Source organism: Monodon monoceros, unplaced genomic scaffold, assembly GCF_005190385.1.
Source record: "Monodon monoceros isolate NGI ecotype Baffin Bay Population unplaced genomic scaffold, NGI_Narwhal_1 Super_Scaffold_4, whole genome shotgun sequence".
In the NCBI taxonomy this organism is placed as follows: domain Eukaryota; kingdom Metazoa; phylum Chordata; class Mammalia; order Artiodactyla; family Monodontidae; genus Monodon; species Monodon monoceros.
In genome coordinates this window covers 67,895,576-67,917,175 of record NW_021703781.1, presented here as the reverse complement: position 1 = coordinate 67,917,175, position 21,600 = coordinate 67,895,576, and the positions used below count along the sequence as shown (strand labels likewise).

Sequence of the window (21,600 nt, the reverse complement as noted above, 5' to 3'; positions counted from 1 at the left end):
TCCTATTTCAACAACATAAACCCATCACAACACCTAAGTAAGGTAGGTGAGCATTTTTATCCCAGGTTACTTAGAAATAGTTTAGACAACTGGTCCAAGGCATTAAAAAAAGTTGGCATTTGAGTTCACATTAAAACTCAAGTGTGTCCCACACAGGACCTATTCCAAGACAACTTATACACAACTGAAAAGCACACCATTTAAGGTATCTTTCAGCAACAGGTGCGACAGAGGCACAGAGAACTGTTAGAAGAATTTGCTCACTAATGCCATTTTCTTAGGTGGATTTTCTAGAGTAGGATCTCCTACCTGACCACGCACACAGCCGGTGTAAAGAGGCTTGTGCTTAAACAGCTATCTTGCCTGAGTGAAAATTTCTCTTCTGCCCAAAATAAAAGTGGTCGAAGCTTTTGATGGTGAGGAGAATACAGTGTTTCTGCAGGGATCTTTGAGGGGTTCGGTTTCTTGTTCACTTAGGGCTGCTCCACAACCTGTCCTTGAACAGGGCAGAATTATCTCCTCAACAAAGGGTGGGAGCCCTGGAAGGCAGACAGGTCAGAATGGGGGGGTGCAGTTTCCAGAAGCTCATGCAAAATACCATGTGGTCTCATATTTACAAAGCAAAATAATACCTGCTGTTTTCACTTGAATGGCTGGAGAGAGCAAAGCTCAACAGAATGTATTGGCTGTTGTGGCTGTGCCAGGCCCCCTAATGCTAAACAAGTAGGGGAGTCTGCTGGAAATTGGAGAGGGAGTTGCATGTTTATCAGAAAGGGCTGTGGGTTAGACCTGAAAGAATGCCGGCCCCTCACTTCGGCCACTCACAGGTGACTTCTCCAAGGAAAACTCTTCAGAGCCAAGAAAAATAAATTTTGAGTTGAAATCTTCAAATCCCTTGATAGCCACTGATCCACCATCAAGAAGCTGAAGAGGAACCTGTGCCAGGCTCAGATGTTCGGAGAAGCTGCTGCTTTCTGTTGTAAGGAAAAGGCGCTCCAGGATTCGACTCTGGGCTCTCCCTGCTTCAGACACATCTTCATCTGGGCTCCTCCCCAAAACTCTTGTCCCTCTTCTAACGCTTCTGGGGCATGCTAGCCAGGCTGGGCAAGTTTCTCAGGGCAGAGTGGTCCTCTTCCCTGGCCTGACCTCTGGGAGGTGTGGTGTAGGGCTGCCCAGGAGGAGGGGTCTGCCATTTTATCCCCCAGAGCACAGGCAGGACCCCGCTCAGGGTTAGGCCTCAGGTCAGGCCCTGAGCACAGGAGGTGCTTGGTCCTCCTGTGGGGCTGGAGAGAAGAGAGGTGTTTGGATCATCCTGGCTGCTCTGCCTCGGTAACACTGGACTGAGGCCCAGAAGAGCAGTAGCACGGACATAGGCCAGGACCCAGAGGGCAATGTGGGGACTAAACCCAAAGCTTGCCAGAGAACAAGCAGACTTTTCTTAGAAAACTCCTCAGCTGTGCCATGGCTGCACCAGTCTCAGAAAGAGGACTTTCATTGTAAGTAAGAACGACTTATGTAAACACATGGTCAGGGCAGAGACCCTCAGTTCTGGCTGGAATCCTGGCCACTTAGGCTCTTGTGAGTTTTGCTTCCATTCTCAGGAACAGTCAAAGTGTTCAGCATGTAATTCAAAGAGAACATGTAGAAAAGGCTAAGAAAAATCAGGTGAAGAGAGAAAAATGGATTTTGAATGTGGAATTCAATGACCAAATTTTATAACCAAGTCTTAGATGGCAGATGGGCTTTTCCCGCAGTTGAATGCTTTTTCCTGGATGATCTTGGGAGGGTAAAAAATATATATAACAAAACTGCATTTGGCAATGGGGGTTGGAAGATCCAATGTTTTTATTTCAGTAATTAAACTCCTGATCAACAGCATACTATATCATAAAATGTTGGCTTTTTAAAGCAGGTTTGAACTTTCACACAATCTGTTTTAACACTGGCATGCACACCTACATACATATATACTGAGATGGTTCTCATTCATTTAAAAAATTTGATAAAACTAAAATGTTAAATGTACACTGTAATGAAAACACTGCTGTAACACCAACCAGATGGCTTGTATTCCTTGGAAAATTATTTAAAGCATTTTGACTTCGATAATTTCGTTATTTAAAGAAATTCTTCTAACTGTAAATAAAGGCAGCTCTTTGGCCAAGTGCAATGTCTCCTTAATTTGCCTAATCATAAGAATCACCGAGGCGCTTATTAAGCATATAAATCTCCAGGGTTCATCAAGTCCTTCCGTATCTTAATCTCCAGAGGCAGAGGTAGGGATCTGCACTGACCCAGGTAGTCTTATGATCAAGTAAGTTCCAAACTCACCTTAGTAAAATAGCAAATGGTCTTTGGAAGCTGATATCTTTTTTGTCTATGCGGGTAGAATTAGTTCATTTGATCAGTTTTAATTTTTTACAAGTTTTTACACGAAACACTTTTCAAATCATAGTTTTATGTTCAATGAAAAAAAAGATGTATCATGTATGCCAACCAAATGTAAGGATCGATCCTTCTTGCCAAATTTTGACGAGAAAGTGACAACTGATGTTTCTGTCTAAATGTCACCAAGCAGTCATTTAAAAAATGTTTTACTAAAACTGTATATATTTTGAAAGAGTTAGAGCCACTATTGACCAAAACATCCAAGTGGTTTTTTAGAAATCTCTATATCCTAGAAATTTAGGAACTTAAGTTTTTATGAAATCTTCATTTGCAAACACCTACTTGGCTTTTACCTATGGTGAAAAGATGAATGAAAAATTAATAGATGAATTCATAAAACAATCGGTAGGAAAAGAGCAGCCTGGTGGCCCCATGATTGTTAATACCAGCTACAATGCACTGAGGGCCCGTCGTGGAAGCTTTATGTCTATTATCTCCTAGGCTCACAACAACTCTGCAAGGTGGGCACCAGTACCTTCCCTCACAGATGGAAAGTCTGAGGCTTCAAAAGGTTAAAACGTGCCAGCACCACACAGCTCAAAGCTGGTTGCAACATCTGTTCTCAGGTCCAGCCACCAGTCTGCACTCTAAATGACCCTGCAGCAACACAAAGCCAGGTAGTCACTGCTGTCTTACTGGAACTCAGAGAAAATGAGATATTGAGAAGCACTGCAAGTAGCGATTACAGGTTGAAATATATTCTACTTGAAGTTTTCCTATTGAACATAACACAGTAGTATATGGCATACATTTTCCTTCTATGTGTATCACTAAATAAATTTTCATTTAAAAGCAATTATGAAAATCCCAATCCTCTTAAAATGTATTAAATTGATCTGTAAGCATGTGCATCTTTTTTCAATGAGAATTCTCTAACTGTCCGAATAGTGTCCCCAGGTTAATTTTTAAAACTCCATTCTACTTAACCAAAATGTTTCATATTTGGAAGAATAAGAAACCCTAAAATCTAAAGAATTTTTAAAAGTCATTCTAAACTGAAATGTACATAATTCTATTAAGATGAGTTTTCAAGAGAATCAGTCATTTAATGCCTAACTTCTTGAAGAGTGTCTGCATATACTTGTGGTTTGATTTAAAAAAAAAAAAAAGAAGCTTCCGAATTAAAAGTGTTTGGGATGTGGGGAAAAAAAGAACATGACACAGATTCAAAGTGATTATCCCTAAGGTCTTTTCAATCCACTTCACCTGAGGGTGAAGAGTTTTATTGCCAGTAAAAAGCTTTGAAAAGTCGAGAAAATATTGCATAATTAGTCACAGAGTTAGCAATATTTGGCCCAGAAAGGTTTACTATGACTTTAACTTAACATTGCGTTATGTCCCATAATTGTCTGAAATTCAAATTTCTGAATTTTAAGAAGCTGATGGGATTCGAGGTGAATGAGGCTTGACAATTCTTTCACAGTAATTCTATTTGCTTAGCCTCTCTAAAAGCATAGCTGAAATAGATTTTACGTACAACTCTGTATGTTTCCGTAGTTTTGTTATATATGCTTTCTCTCACGACAATTGTTACAGAGTATTAAACAAATTGGGCAATCATTTTATTTTTAAGTGATTATATTTTTGTATTCACCAGTTTTGTCAATTTATTTTTCCAGGAGAAAAATATCAACATTTAAAGGGCCCCCCAAAAAGCTAATAAAATTGCTTGATTGTTTTCAGGAGACATTTACTAACTTCGCTCAATTTTCTTTTCTTTTTGAGAGAGAGAGAAAATATCATAGGGGGGTAAAAACAACCAGCTCTACTCCCTAGCCCCCCCAAAACCCCATAGGCTATAGATTAAATTGATCTAAGAATTAGTCTTATTTTTAACGCATGGAAAATAGCAAAATTATCATGCCAACATAAGGAATATATACTATAATTCATAAATGCCTAATTATCAAAACAATGACATAGTCATGGTTAGATGCAACCTAGCAATCTTATATATGATGCAACTACATATTGTATGATCATTCCTGTTATATATTACATTCGTTCCCATCAAATTAAGTTGGCTATGTTTAAATGGCATTGTGAAATAAACATTTAATATCACAACAGGGTCATATTCTGCTACTGCACAACCATAGCATGCAAGTAACTATGCATTAGCTGTAAACAGTAAAGTGTCATTACCTTCCAGAAATCCAAAGAATATGATAAGTACATAGATAGTACTAAACATCAATTATAGTTAAATGACTTTCATATTGAACAAAACTATATTGTATAAAGCAGTTTTGGATATCTCTGTCACTGCTCTCTACACATATTCTGTAGTTCCCTTGAAGTTAAGAAACTGCAATTCCAAACAAGATCTGTTAATCTACCGAGTTCTAGTGAACTGTTGTCAAAATTAGGACACAAATGATTCTATGCTCCAATGTGAAAGCTGTCTTCTATCATTTTTCCTTTCTGCCGTAATTCAGATTCTTGAATCATTAACAATATGCTAAATGTGGGCAACAATGAACTTATTTTATTTCTTAAACTGGAGACTCTCTCATGACACCGATGCGCTTGTGTTAGAAACAGGAATACTGTAGATGCTTGCCAGCAAATGCTCTTCTCTACTAGGATTCTAAGTGAAATAGTTGGCAGGAAGGAACCTGGGTCGTATTATGACTTGGAGGAGGTGCTGTCTCTAAAATACTTTTCATAACGTTTGTAAAAAGTAGATAAAATCTAGCCGCTAGGAGAGGAAGGCCAAAAGAACATGATCTGTTCTTATAAAAATGCAGATGGATCATTTAGGTCTGATGCAATGATTCCTAGGCAATTAAAAAATTACCATATTAGAGCAGAAGCTTGCACACTGTAAAATAACTATTGCAGCTCTCTTTAGCTTTGTGATATTGGAGGCTGGTTTGGGAAGGAGGGCAAAAATTGATTGCTGGACAGGCTTTTCCATGCTCTATCAGCCCTGATAATGAGTTAGGCAGTTGGCATGGACGACAGCAATGTCCTCTTCACTCAGAATTCTAATAAACCTCCTGTGAAGTTGCATACACCGTCCATCCAAATGGACTCGTTTTGGTCTGCATTCCAGTTGGGTGGAAAATAGTCACATTTGAAAACCGAGTTTGGACATGATATGGTCCTGTGAAATATTTAAATACACTGATTACATCCTACTAAATCAAAATCCTGCTTTTACGTTTACATGAGATAAAACAGCATTTAAAGCCGTTGCAATTGGTTCATTTCCTGTTCGTATACAAGTGACTTAAGTTTGCTTATGAGGCAAAAACTGTACAATTCTCATCATTCAGGCATTATAAAATGTCTTTCTTTAAAGTCTTGGGATATAAACAGTTTGGTTTATACGAATTACATATTTTTCATCTGCATTAAGAAACAATATACATTTTTTTTCCAGAGTAATGTTATCTGTGATAAGCCTAAGATAGCCTTAAAAACTAACTTTATCACCTGTGACCATCAATACTGTTACTTTGATAAAACTCATGAACATTCTTTGGCCACTCGGGTCATTGACCATTTGCAGGGAACTGTATCTGGGCCCTGGGACCATACAGAGATTTGCCTCCATAAAAATCGAGGCCACAGACCAGCCTTAATGGAAGCCATTTACAAAGTCCAACATTACAGAACCTCCAGGAGCTGTTTCTGTTTCTCAGACACACGTTCCTTGACGTGTTGAGAGGTGGTGTTTTCGATTTCGGACTCCTGAAGTCTTGTCTTTACTATCTGAAGGCTTCTGTTGTGAAATATCTATTAGGGCACTGGCAATTGCAAGGCCTGGAAAAACAGGAAAAAAACCCACTTAAATGTCTGATTACATATTTCTGGGATGGCAACAGTGGTGGCCTAGCATTGTTTTACATTCAGCAATCAAACATTTAGCTGCTTATTGGAAGTAGTTTACCCTTTACTTAAAATATTTTTTAATTGAAGTATAGTTGATTTACAATGTTGTGTTAATTACTGCTGTACAGCAAAGTGATTCAGTTATACACATATATTTAAAAAAAATTTCTTACCTTGGACATACGAACTGTACACATGAAGAAGAGCAAGGATCTAACAAAATTAACTGAGTGACATTGGACAATCAAATCAGTGTGTGACAAAACATCACAATCAGTTGTGGATATGACTCCACACCTTTCTATGTCTGAACACACGTTTGTTCTAAAAGTATAAAGAATTTTCAGGTTTTTTTTTTTTTGTGTGTGTGTGTGTGTAACAAAAGTCAGTATATTAAGGTTTTTTAAAAAAAATTAGAGCAGCTTTAGGTTTACAGAAAAATTGAACCAATATTGATACATGATTTTTAAGTAAGGTCCACAGCTTACACTTGGGTTCACACTTCGTGCTGTACACAAAGATCTATAGGTTTCAACAAAAGCATATTGTCATATACTCACCATGAAAGTATCATACAGAATAGTTTCACTGCCCTAAAAATCCCCTGTGCTTTACCAATTTATCCCTCCCCTTCTCCTGAGCCTCTGGTTATCACTGATCATATTTTAATATCTCTATAGTTTTGCCTTTTCCAGAATGTAATTTGGTTGGAATCATACAGTATGTAGCCTTTTCAGATTGTCTTATTTCACTTAGCAATATGCCTTTAAGTTCCACCATATCTTTTTTTGGCTCAGTGGCTCATTCCTTTTTATTGCTAAATAATATTCCATTGTATCAATGTACTACAGTTTGTCTATCCGTTCCCCTATTGAAGGACATGTTGATTGCTTCCAATTTTTGGCAATTATGAATTAAAGCTTCCATAAACACCCATGTGCAAGTTTTTGTGTGGACATAAGTTTTCAATTCCCAAATACCTAGGAGCACAATTGTTGGATCACACGTAACTTTATGTCTTAGCTTTGTAAGAAAGTGTCAAACTGTCTTCCAAAGTGGCTGTGCTATTTTGTATTCCCACCAGCAATGAATGAGAGCTCCTGTTGCACCACATCTTTGCCAGCATTTGGTGTTGTCAGGTTCTGGATTTTAGCCATGTAGCTGTATCTCATGGTTGTTTTTTTTTTTTTTTGCGGTACGCGGGCCTCTCACTGCTGTGGCCTCTCCTGTTGTGGAGCACAGGCTCTGGACGCGCAGGCTCAGCAGCCATGGCTCACGGGCCCAGCCACTCCGCGGCATGTGGGATCTTCCCAGATCAGGGCACGAACCCGTGTCTCCTGCATCGGCAGGAGGACTCTCAACCACTGTGCCACCAGGGAAGCCCTCATGGTTGTTTTAATTTGTAATTCCCTAATAACATATGATGTTGAGCATCTTTTCATATGCTTATTTGTCATATGTAAATCTTCTTAGGTGAGGTATCCGTTCAGATCTTTTGCCCATTTTTAATTTTCTTGTTTGTTTTCTTATTGTTGTCTTTTAAGAGATTTCTTTTACATTTTGGATACCAGTCCTTTTTCATTTCAGATACTGTAAGCTCCCTACGTACGAATGAGTTTCATTCTGAGAGAGTGTTTGTAAGTCCAACAAAGTTAGCCTAGGTACCCAACTAACACAATCGGCTATATGAGTACTGTACTGTAATAGATTTAAAATACTTTTCACACAAATAATACACAAAAAACAAACACACAAAAAAATAAAGAAAACATTTTCAATCTTACAGTACAGTACCTTGAAAAGTATAGTAGTACAGCTACAATGCTGCTGCTTTTATGTTTGCTTCCTGACATCCTGGGCTTGAAATAAAGATAATGTACTGCTGTACTCTATACAGTACTGTACAGTAAAGTACACAAAAGCACAACCACTTGTAGAGGATGCAAGCGCATGACCATGTACGCCAGACATGTAAACTAATTACGTGATTGGACGTGTGAACGCACGTTCAAATCTTTGACAGTTCGCAACTTGAAGGTTCATATGTAGGAGACACTGTATATGTTTGGAAAATATTTTCTCCCAGTCTGTAGTCTGTTTTTTCATTCTCTTAAATTGCTTTTAAGAAGTAAGAAAGTACCCCAGGGTTAGAGTTGTGGATGCTCATAGAAGAAAGATGACTTGTAGAAATTTAGCTGATGTCTTAAATATAAGAAAAAGACCATTCGTATTATCAGTAGACTATCTACACAAAAGTGGATCTCTAGTTATCATAAGTAATTGAAAGAATATTGTTTTGTTACATTGTTTTGTCCATTGATTGACAGGAACATTTGGTAAGATGTTCAGGAATAGTAAAGCCTTTCCTAAGTTTATACAAGCAATTGCTCAACCAGATACCCTGGTTTATCACAGCTACACAGGAATCATTTTATCTAGTTTTGGTTTTTGAGTAAAATAAAATGTGTCATATCCCCATACTAAACCACGAGACCAGACTGCTTGCTTTGAGAAGAGGTCACCAGTTTCCCTTCCCTAAAGTCTTGGAGACTTGACTGTGAATTGAGCTGAACCAGTCCCTGAGCTCTCATAGACATCTTCTCCATGTGCTGCTCTTAGAGGAAGGCCTCACTTTTGGATCTCATCCTATACAAGGTGTCATTGAATTAGTTCATTCCTGTGGGTCAATTTATTCTAGGTAAGTCTCAAATATGACCTGGCAAGAACGGACCTCCAGAGACTCATGAACAGAAGGAAATGCCAGTGTGGGGAAATGGACACTGTAAGAGGAAGTTCGACTCGCCTAGCGCAGTGCTGTGGAAGTAAAGGGAGGAGAGAGGTCAAGGCGTCTGCAAAAAAGTACCTAAGGGGCCAGCATGTGAGGCTTGCTAAAGAGGCCTTTGGATTTCCTCAAGGAAGATGCTGGTGATCTTGAGTCATTTCCATACTTAACTGAGGATGGAAGCCTGACAGTTAAGCAGGGAATGGAGTGAGAGGGAGTGTGGCCAACAGACATAAGTCTCATGTGCAAGATGTTTGTCGATGGAAAGAGGTAAGTAAGCTGTTACGTAGGGGAAGCAGCAGGGTCAGATGAGATGTACGTGAATACATATGATTACCTGAGTACATATACATTTTTTTAAAGATAAAAGGAGTTTCAAGTACATTTGAAAACAGAAGAGAAGGTATTTATAGAGAAGGAGAAATTAATGGTGTTAGAGAGGGAAGGGATTAAAAAGTTACAGTCATCACTGGCTAGGCTGATAATCTTACATATTTAGTTTTTAAGGGTTGATGTTAAGTAACCTACTCTTTCAGGATATTAATAATTATCCTGAGTTTCTTAGGGATAACTTAAGTTCAAAAGTTCAAATTTAAGTAAAATTTACTTTCTTGACCTTTGAAGAGCACATATGAACATCTGAAGTGTCCAAAATAGATGTTTTAACCACTTATTATGCTGTGAGAAATAATTAGTTTGTTATTTCTGTAAGGGAGGGAGCCGAAGCACATTATTTACAAAAAATCAGAGACCGTGGTTGTGCTAAGTGAAAGTTCAGCACAGACAGACCTTAAGTTTCCACAGATATCTTGGCACACTTCTGGCAAAATTTACAACCTTTTGTTATTTCATCTTTGGTACCATCTTATCCAGAGACAGCCAAATATGACAAATAATATACGTCTCTTTTAATGTGAACAGAGATCACTTACACTAATTCCAGTGACCACAGCATCCAAATATGAAATCATGTTATTCATTAAACTGTGGCATGACCTCGTCCAAAGGAGCCCTGAGAAACAACACTTTCCCACTTACATGTAGCTGCAAACATTGTTTTCCATACAGAAGATACAGAGCCAAGAGAGAAGTAAACAGTTTAAGTGGCCCAAACAGGAAATTCTATGCTAATCCTAAACTGTCACTGTATCTTTGTATCTCAGGGTATGTGAATGTGAGATCTGGGTTTACTAATGGTGTGTCAGCTTAGAAACACATTCAGCTGAAAATAATCGATCATAAACCACATTTCAGTCCTTAATTTAAAACTAAAATTACAAATCATGCTTATTTTTAATTTGACAGCTATCTGTCCTTTCCTATGAAAACTGAACAATTAACTGAATTTTCAGATTCTGTACAAATGGCAATATGTATGAGGGAAACCCTGCTTTCCTCCAGGCAGTGATATTTGAGTGTCCACCATGTGTACTCACAGAGGTCGCTCAGAGGGCCACTTGCCCAGGTCTTATCGTCTTAATGGGCCAAATGATGCTTTCATTTCATTCAAATTTAAGCTTGAGTCCTTCACTGGACCACACAGCTGGTGGCACACCATGAGTTCTTCCGCATTTTAAATCCTGTAATTTAATTACAAACAGCACAATAATCAAAATAACTCGTGTGTGTGTGTGTGTGTGTGTGTGTGTGTGCACGCCTTGTGTCAAATTGTTAAGTGTAAGTTTTTATTACTATGCTTGAATTTCTTCGTACTTTAATATACGGAGAACATTAAAACACAGCAACAACAACCCAGAAATTGCTAGGTCCTCCTTCAACCTATAAGAGGCCCTGGACACAAGAGTAAACAGGAGAGACAAGAACCCTGTCTTCTTAAATTGTCTAGTGTGTGGAAGACTCATGAAAAAAGAGAGAGAGAAATTAATTTCTATCATTACCTTTCAGCTAAGGAATCAAATTTTCTTAATTGAGAAAAAGAAAAGTCAAGTCAGTAGCTCTTTAAAGAAAGACGATATTGCTCCCCTTTTCCCCCAGAATGTAACAGTTATATGCTGGTGAGAGACTAAGGATACAAACACAACGGCCTGACCATATACAGAAACAGAACTCTGGCCCCCAGGCTGTAGCAACCTGCACAGGAAACCAGTCTCTTGTCTGTAATAACCAGCACAAGAAGCCAGCCTGCTATGTCAGGCTTGTAGGAGTCAGACTGCCACCTCTAGTAACAACCCAGGGAGTCAATTACCCCATAACAATGGGCCCCAAGCAGCCAGGACTTCATTAATAACTGACAGCTTCCCTAATGTTTGTCCCTGCTTGCAACTTAGGACCAATAAGAGAAAGGGAAATATGCACCAACCACATAGAATGCCCCGCTTCTAGTTAGCCTGTCGCCAGCTTTCCAGCTTTCTGGTGCCGACAGCCTCCAATCAGCATATACTTGAAGCTTTCTCTTTTTTCCATTATAAAATGTTCCCACACATTGGCACTCTGCCACAGTGCAAGCAAGCGATGGTGGATGACTCCCTTGCTGTATGGCAAGTTCTGAATAAATAATCTTTGCTTGTAATTGGGTTGGTCTTAGTTCATTTTCACAATGACAATGAAGAAATAAAGGTAGCTTGAGATCTTCTCTGGATTAAAAAAAATATGTATCAATAAAATAAAAGCAACTTAGAAGTAAGTTCTCCATATCACCCTGTGACGCAAACACTCTCTCCTGGTTGAGATTTCCCGAGGAACTTTTTCCCGGTGAGAGGTTTTCTGCCGATGACCCCACACTCCCCGTGCCCTAGGAGAAAGTGCTTCCTCCTGGTAGGAGGCTGCACAGTGGCACACCCCCGTGCCATTAGAGTTCCATTAAAATAGGGTCAGTCCAGAAGATCATTTTTCAAAAAGTCACACAGATCATCTGGTGAAATCCACTTATTGTGTTCTCTAGGCCTAGCACAGTTCCTTGTTATCAAAGCAATACAATTAACTGGGGGAACAATTCATTATTTTAGACTGGTGTTCTAAAGGAATTTCATTTACCATGTCAAGATGATGCACAGACGCTGCAGGCTAGCAAAATTTACATCAAAATATGCCAGTAGATTCAATAAAAATGCTGGGGTTTAAATATTTATTATAAGCTTTACCTTTTTTGCACTTTTAGTTCTTAAATACCAGACACTATGACATTTAGATTATTTAAATATGAATTATAAACCTCATAAGAAAGAAAGTGCCATCTTCTGTTTCCTATTCCATTTCCATGGCCTCTTGGCATTTTGAACTGGTGCTCGATAATGGGGAACATCACCAGTGGCTGCTCTGCTTCACCCAGGGCAGGACAAGCTGGGAAGGAAGCAGACTTCTTTGGGACCATGCAGATTTCTTTCCGCACATGGGCACAGTTTAGCTGTTACTGGTTTGGATGCTAAGAGCTACCAGAGGTATTTAGTAAAAGTAAAAGATGCACCCAAATCAGGCCTTTACCCAGGACCTTGGATAAAAACAATATTTTCCTCCTAAATTTAAGAACTTCGTTTCTCAATAAACATGTGCAGGCATGCCCTAAAGAGGAAGCGATGGAAATGAGTAAAGCTAAATATTTAAATCGTAAATATATCTTTCTAAAACCACTAAATTTGCAAAACCACCAAGGAGAAACATCAGGAATTTAGTTATCTTTAGTAAAACTCTAGCTTTTCCTAATGGAAGTGAAATGGTATTAGTAGACGCCAGCAGTAACAATCTAATCATAAAATTACTGATGTGTGTTTTTTTACACTTATGCAGAACAATTAATAAGTACAGTAATAAAATACTGCATATCAAATGAAATTGCCTCATTTTATATACAAACATAGCACTTCCATTTTACATTTGAACAAAGCCTCAGATAAGTCATTCATTTTGAAATGCTCTCCTCCCAAGTCTGTGTAAGAGCAGGCACCACTATATATTTTAATTTCCCAAGAAAACAGCTTCATTAGGTGTGAAAGGTTAATTGCGGGTGTAAGTGGAGCTCAGGGAATGGTTCAGGGTCTGTAGTGAATTGCACAACCTGCTTCAGGAAGACTTGAACGAGCGCTGTTAACTGTTTGCCCTGCTGAAATGTTTTTACTACCTCATTTACTATCTGTCTTCTTTTATGGCTTATATTTGTAGTTCTTCTAGACCTTTAATGGCTACAGTTTTACTTCACTGTAACCAGATTTAAATGGAAATACCATGCTGGGATGTTTAAATGTTTTCTCTCTGATTGTATATAGCTACATACTACTGATCAGAGCCCTGGCTATCCTTCACACAATTAAGAAAGTGACTTTGGGAAACTTTGATGTTGCATAGACTCTAGCTGTTGTGCAGACTTAATTTAACATTCAGTGTGGCCGCCCTTGCCAATATGCAACTAGGGCTGGATGAATAATTAGAAAATATGCATTTCCACTTTAATTTATCTGTTGGAAGACCAGCACAACTGAAGTCATTATTAGGCAAAACTCCAAAGGTTATATTGTTGAACAAAAATTGAAATACTTCAAGTGCTGAAGACACCGGAATGACAAATGGACCGGAATGACAAATGGACCGTATTTGTCTGAGAGTTTAAAGAAATGTTTCCCTTCACCTACTAGAAACCAGTGACAACTACAGATGTCAATGTTTAAATACAAATGATAATTGTATTCTGGTTATAAAATTTTGTTTGGCCTTTAACACCTCCTTTTTTTTTTTTTCCTGTGTTGCGCGGCTTGCGGGATCTTAGTTCCCCGACCAGGGATTGAACCCTGGCGGGCCCTCGGCAGTGAAAGCTCAGAGTCCCAACCACTGGACTGCCAGGGGATTCCCAACACATCATAACATTTTAAAGTTTAATTTAAAGACACACAGTAAAGGTTCTACAAAATGTAATCCTACTCTAGCACCACAGTGCTGAGCACTCCCTGAATTTTATGTGAACTATTCCCTGTATTTAGAATGAGCTGAACAAATCATGGCCATTACTGTCTCAAGTCATTGTTTACTGCAAATCCTCATGGTTCTTCACAAGTAAAGCTTCTTTTAGATCATATCAGTTCTGATTTTAATTATATACTAGGAAATTTTACTGATTCATTGAAAATATTTTGTGATTCTTTTTTGAGAACCACAAACATTATAAGAACCAGCTCTGCAGCTACCTCTCCATGTTTTTAAGTAAATTTCCAATTGAGAATTTCCTGTCTCCAAGGCAACTGGGAAAATATTTCCTAGTATTTCCTTCCTTCAATTAAAAAAATATGATATATGATAATCCCTTATTTTAAAACCTAATTATCCTTAATTTAATTGAAGAGCTTACTGTTCATTGAAGAAATTGAACTATAGCAGTTTTGTAAAAATAGCAACATTTTAATTTTCATTAGGTAGAGACATTGTATTTTAGCATTTCTAGTAGTACCATGTGATTGTTTGCTTTAGATTAAAAGGGATTATATGTGAAAGTATTTACAAACTATAGAGTATTATACAAAGCGAGTTAATAATTTCAATAACAGAATAAGTTACTACCACTAATAATAAGAAATCAAATTACAAATATTCAGAAAACTCCAAAGTCCTAAGGGTCAAAAAATTGTTTAAACAGCAAATCACTTCATTCAATTATTACTTCTCGAGTGCCTACTATATGCCAGGTACTGCTCTGGTCCCTAAGGGTTAAGCAGTGAATAAGACAGACAAGACATAAAAGATTCTGTACCTCATGGTGCTTATTACATTATAGTGGGTCAAGCTCATATATTCTTTTGACCAAGTTATTGTGAGGATTGAATGTGAAGGGCTTGGAGAAGTGCCTGGCACATAAAAGCTCAAAAATGTCAATCATCATCATCGTTAACGACAAGTGGGACGTTTGAAGTCAAATTGGAAATTGATCAAACATTGGGCACTCAAGATTTTGCCTCTATCCTTTAGGATCACTCATTCATTCAATAATGCATTCAAAACTCAGTATGACTATCATGTGGAATGCCTAATAAAGGACAAAATTTGATAGAAAGATGGATTCAAAGACCCACAGACAGTATCAGTTTAGAGCAACACCGTCTGTGAGGTGATAACTGTGTTTAGAACTCAAGCCAGAATTATTTTGATATTTTGGATAATAAAATTGAGAACTTGCTCACGAACGTATGGATGACTTGTGCGCGTTGCCTGCTCATTAAGGAATGTAAAAATAATTGAAAGTGATAACGGCAAAACAGATGAATGACAATATTCAACAGGGAAAACACTGTATTAATATTGCTTGTACTATTACAGATACCACTAATAATTTTCATCCATTTTTTAGACTTTAAAAATGCTTTTATGTTAATTATCTAGGTTCTGTTGAAGTGGGTCAGGAAGCTATTTTTGTCCTTGCTTCACAGATGGCCAGAACGAGGCACAGAGTAATTAAATGACTAGTTCAGGCTTGCACAGCTGGTGGTTATGGGGGACCTGAACCCAGGACTCCAGATCCTTTGACTTGCACTCTGCTCACTTTATAGCCGTTAGAAGGAAACTGTTGATTTGGTGCAAATGACTAACATGCGATTGTGAACCAAAAGAAAAAGAAAAGCAAAAATTGGTAGGGATGTAAAATTAGTTATGGTCAAAGGCATTAATTAATGTTGATGTTATAAAAACAACAATAATAATATAAACAATAACTGTTCTGTTAACATTGATATGATATGCCAGGCATTACCCTCCGCACTTTATATGCATTATTTTATCCATTTATGTAGATAGGAGTAGATGACAATACAGGTTAAATCCATAAACACGCATTGAGGGCGTATTGCAGGCAGCGTGGTTGAGGCTGGTTGTCGTCAGAGTCATTACCACATAGCATCAAGTGATGACAATGGTGCAAGAGCTCGTAGATTTGCTGACAATCACACAGAGACAAATTCTATGAAGTTGGCACAAGGCAAGAGGGAAAGAAAGATAAAGGTGAGATCTGCAAGGTGGGTGTGGAGATCAAAGATTCCCAGGGGAGAGATGATCTCTGAGCTGAGGTTTGAAAGAGGAGACGGAAGTTGTCAGATAAAGAGCACTGGCATGAGGGGTGTGGTATGTTCTGGGTAGAGGAAACTAAAACTTCAACAGCATGGACAGAAAGGATATTTGGGAAACGTCAGGACAGTTGCTATGGGTGGAACACAGGTGCAAATGGGAGAATGATGAGAGGGAAGAAAGAGAGGTAAGCAGAAGGGGGTCACATGATTTTTAGGAGTGAAGAGGCACAATCAGATTTTTATCTCAAAGAGACACCTCTACCGGTAGCACTGACAGACTGGAGTGGTGGATGAGGCTATGATTATTAAAACCAGATAAGAAAGCGACAATAAGGAGAGAGAAAAGGGATGAACAGGATAGATATTCAGGAAAGATTAATACGGGAGATTAAAAATAGGGAGAAGCCTAGTACGACTCACACATACAGTTTGGTACGCCTTGGGTGGCTGGACGCATACAAATGCTATTTACTACCCTATGAAGGAGGAACAGGAAGAGTCAGGGAGTGTGAACGGTGGTGGCTCATTTGCTTAGTTCTGGACATCCTGAGTTTGATGACCTGTGGGGCGTCGTAGTGGAGATGTCTAGTTGGATATGCAGGTGTGAAGCCCGGGAATAAGTCTAGTCCAGGGAGGTAGACTTGTGGTGATCTGCATGAATTGAGTCTGAAGACTGTAATTGTACGGATGGGTAATGCTAGTTGTGACAACAGTTAAACCCTGCAATCTCAGTGGCTTAGCAAAAGAGAGGTTCATTTCTCACTGTATAAAGTCTGAGGTGGGAGTCCTGATGGGTGTCAGGACGTGTGTGGGCGAAGAGGAAAGAAGCACAGCACCTGCTTTATGCAGTTACTCGGGGACCCAGACTGATGATGCTTCTGCCATCTTCAGTCTGGGGTTTCCAGGGCTGCCTTGAGCATTGATGTCTAGGGGGCAGGTGGGAGATAAGGGGGTAAAAAAGGTTCAACCCCTTCTAAACCCCCGTGGACCAGAAAAGCTCAAGACACCCTGTTTCGATGCTGTTAGCGGGTACTACTTCCCAGAAACAAGTCTCCGCCAGGGGAGGGAAGTGGAAGTCTTGGGTGCAGAGCCAGCAGTCTCTGCCACTGGAGTGGGTAAGGTCTGGTAGAAAGAGAGTAAGACAGAGAGAACGACCAAGAAGAGGACTGGTAATGGAGGAGCAGAGCCCATGAGACGATCCGAACACCCAGAGAGGTAGAAGAAAGCCAGGACTGAGACAGTCCACAGACTCTGTAAGACTAGGCGGTGGTTGGCTATGACCTGTGGATCCTGCTTCTGTTTGCAACAAATAGCTCCCAAATTCCATGACAACTATAAGCCAGCTGAGTTTGTGGCTTCCAAGCTTTTCTTGATTTGAAATTCAGAACGTTCCTTGAGAGATTTCTCTTGGAAGGAAGTTGGAGTAGGTGGCTGCTAAGGTCACTTCTGGCTTGACGAATTTATGACTGCAGCTGCCTTTCTTCATCAGGCCAGCATGGAGGACCCAGTATCATTGCTGGCCTCGTCTCTCACACGTGCTCTCACATGGCTGCCACAAGCATCACTGTGAAGTCAGGGGACTGGCTGGGTTCAAGAATTTCCTTGTTAGAGATCTGCGTCTGCTTTTGCTAGCTGGGAAGGAATGGACATACTCCACCCCAGTGAGAACCACACTGGTAATAGGAGGTGTGAGTTGTACTTACTGTTTGTTAGGTGTGGTTTTTATGATGCCAATAACACGGGTAAAGAAACTGGCTCTTAAGTCTCAAATTGGAAAAGTGAAGAGACTGGGCAGCGTCAAAGAGCAGCCTGGGACTTGATCTTACATCTAGCAATCTGAGAACAACCTAATAGACCTTTTTTTAAGTTTAGTTTTCTAATTTTTCAGATTATATTACAATTCTGTCTTTATAACTCTGCCTACCCCTCACAATTGGGAGCACCTTGAAAGTGGGGATTATGTTTTCATTCATCTTTATATCCCAATGGTTAGTCTATGATGGGTGGTCAATAAACATTACTTGAATGAGAATTAAATGATGGATCATGATGCTGTGTGCTTCTAAGGAGGTGAATTCTGATTAGAATTAGATTACAAGTCTCAGTGTTACTTTACCTTAAAGGTATTTGGAAATATAGGCTGGCCTCCTCCTTGTTTCTCTAATCCTTGTACTTAGTTGCAGAGAAGTTACTGAGAGGAGGGTGGGAATCAGGCAGGGCAGGCGAGGGACACCACAGCACCAGTGTGGCTATCGTTAATATACTGTCCAAGAAGGTGACTCAGGGGAGAATTACCTGCATGATGCCACTGTGCTGCAAAAGTGTCCAGCCCCTTCCTGAGAACTGGGCGTGCTCATGTCCTGAGTGTGAGAGCTATACTCGTGAGCATCAGGCTTGGTTTTTTTGTTTTTTTTTTTTTTTTCCCGGTATGCGGGCCTCTCACTGTTGCAGCCTCTCCCGTTGCGGAGCACAGGCTCCGGACGCACAGGCTCAGCGGCCATGGCTCACGGGCCCAGCCGCTCGGCGGCATGTGGGATCTTCCCGGACCGGGGCACGAACCCGTGTCCCCTGCATCGGCAGGCGGACTCTCAACCACCGCGCCACCAGGGAAGCCCCAGGCTTGTCCCTCAACAGGTTTTAATATGTGTGGCTGTGTGTACAATATTCATGAAAAACTGAAGCAGCTGCCACACTTGCTTGGCATCAAAGCATTAGCAATTTAACTCTCCCTGAATGTCTTTGCAGAGACTTTTAGTATTTTAAATCAACTTTGGTAGTTCGACCATAAGCTCCCCTCGTTCCTGGGTGGACCACTTCCCAAAAGGAAAAATCAGTTCATCTTTCATGTTCTGAGATCTCCCTGGAGATTGTTCAAAGTTAGAGCCAACACAAAAACACAAATGATTTTTTTTTAAAAGAAATTAGATTACAATTTTAAATCAAGGTTAAACAGTGTTGGGTGGTGATGTGAATCATTGCTTTCCACAGCATTTACAGGAGAGTATAGGAGACAGTTACAGGGCTTATATCCTCTACACAGATAAACTCCACTGAATATTAAAAAAACAAGCTACCAACCAAAAAAATGAATTTTATTAAGAGTCCAGGGTGATGTTTCTGCTCCTCTAAGTTCATGAGTCAATATTTTAAAAGAAATTTCAACATTAAAAGAAGTTGAAAACATACAACTATCTCTGCAAAGTCAAAATACAATTTTAACAAACTCCAATGGTAAAGCAAATTTATGCCTTCTATATAAAAACTCAGATCATTACAAAAATGGGAGGAAAAAAAAGATAAAATTATGCAAATCCTCACCTCTGGCCATTTAGATAAAATGGATGAGAAAATGCTATACAGAATCATGATTTTTCCATTAATATAATTATAAATTTCTTAGACCTTACCAAAAGTTATTATGGATAACTTAATGGCCAAAGGCATTTTAACAAAAACAGATGTGTCTGTAGCCAAATTGATCCTTGATAAATCTCTTTTGCTGAAGGAAAAGGCAGTATAGTTGGACAGTATATTTCTCAAAATGGACTTCAAACCATTCCTCTGATGTTTGCTAAGTGATCCAGGACCCCAGATAGTACACATTCTCTCCAATAATTCAAAACAGGGACTTTGGGGAAGTAGTTTGTTTAAATGAACTCCTTTAATCTCAAAGCGGATACTGTAAAAGAAACCTTCATTCTCTGATGCAATTTTGAGAATCTGACTGAGCACATCCCATAAATGCTGACCCTTCTGAGTGAAAAAAGTATCAGTTTGCCCCACTTTGCCTTTGGGAGGAATGAATGTGGCCTCTGAGCTACTGTAAATTGAGAAGTGTCACAAAGAGTCAGCACTAGTGGAAACCTTTCAAACCCTACAGGCAAGTAAATCATAAAGGGAGCAGACTTCAGAGTCACCTGGAACTTTCTGATGTTATATCCAGGGGGATAAACATTGCTCTGCGTCCACTCCAAGTTATCTCCATATACAAAGAGAATTCTCACACATTGTTCCACAAGCCTGGACTACAGTTTCCTAAGTGAGTTTCCAAGTGTATCTGTAGAAGGGACATCTTGCTGACCAGAGGCTCCTCATAGGTAGCAATGAAGTGGGTCAAGAGATGATGGATGGAGACAGAAATTCTTACGAGCACATGTGATTACAGAAGGCCCACTGGACACAGTCAGAATGTCACTTGTGGGGAGGGGTGGAAGACTTTGCCCTCTTTATCTGGCATATTCACTTTGGATGTCATCCACTTACTTTCAGTAAGTGCCTCAGCTAGCAGAAAGATGAAAAAACTTGCTTTCAGGTCAATAAAGGAAATCTCTTATGATCAATGGTTGATTAGAGCAGGATCTTCTAAGCGCAAGGCTCTGGTCTGCATTTTGTAAAGGGTTTTCAAATTAGTCTTACTCTGAGATCTGGGCAAGGGGCCAGTTCACCACCCAGCTGCCGCTGACTTTCAGCCCAATGGTCCATGATGAGTTCCCATAATTAGAGGAAAAAAAAATTTTAAATAAGGGAAAGAAACTTACATTTTAGAGGCATTGAATCTAAGAAAGTAGAGTGTAACAGAAGTATGGTACTATCAGGTTTTAAAAAGTACATATATTTTGTCAGATTTGGTTTCATATTCCTTACTCCAAACACTTACTAAAGTTGGAGAAATGCAGATTATAATTATTATTCGCAAAGGTACTTATGACTTGCCCTAAAAAAAAACGTAAAAGGGGATTTTGAAAGGACAAACTATAAATGGCTTATTTATAATTGACTAAGTATGTTGAGTCTTCCCTGCTTTGTGTGTGTGTGTGTGTGTGTGTGTGTGTGTGTGTGTGTGTGTGTAAAACTACCTTTTTAAAAGCATTTTGACCAACTGGGATCATGATAATCAAAACAAAAGCAAGTCCTCTATGAATAACTGCAGATTTTAATTAATCATATATCATTCTCATTTCACTTTCTAGAGTTGCAAACAGTCAACCAGTTGTTCTTATTTCTTTGGTCAACAGAGAATCGAGAGAAGAAAATAGAGAAGCAAAAATATTGATCTTGAGCTAATGAGCCACAATGCCAAAGGGCTACCCATTATTTCTACAGAGTTAGAATAATTTGCAAAGGATGGAAAGTCAGTGTTACAGAAAAGCAGATCCTAATGCTCATGACTTAGATGTCCACTGTCTATCAGTAGGACTCTTAGTTGCAAGTTTAGAGCACTCTTTGAAGGGGATTATAGACAACGTGATCTGTAACAAATGTTGGGTGAGCTACCTGAGATGAAGTATGACTGTCTTTGTAAAAAAGAACCTACTTGCTTGGCCAGAACTGTCCCAGCTGAATCAACAGCTAAACTAGTTATATTCAAAATTTAATTTTAATTCAAATAAAAGCAATTGAATTGTAGGTGACTGAATTACCTGGCTGTTTGAACTGTTCATATCAGTATCCAGCCATGGTGCCCTTTGTGTATGACTAGATCATATTCTGAAGCTTATTATCCAACGTAAAGAGTTGTTACACTCCAATTCT

At 39.2% G+C, this 21,600-nt stretch overlaps 1 protein-coding gene across 3 annotated transcripts in view; it reads right to left on the bottom strand.

Moving 5' to 3' along the window:
* Positions 1-1,813: 1,813 nt before the first annotated feature.
* Positions 1,814-21,600, bottom strand: part of ATRNL1 (attractin like 1) — a 679,361-nt gene continuing 659,574 nt past the window's right edge. The window contains exon 29 of one of the 3 annotated variants that reach the window (XM_029245362.1): positions 1,814-6,219. In XM_029245362.1, the coding sequence (XP_029101195.1) occupies positions 6,095-6,219 (125 nt within the window). In that variant the 3' untranslated portion in view covers positions 1,814-6,094. The remainder of the gene's footprint in view (positions 6,220-21,600) is intronic. The other 2 variants (XM_029245365.1, XM_029245364.1) reach the window with 2 other exon arrangements.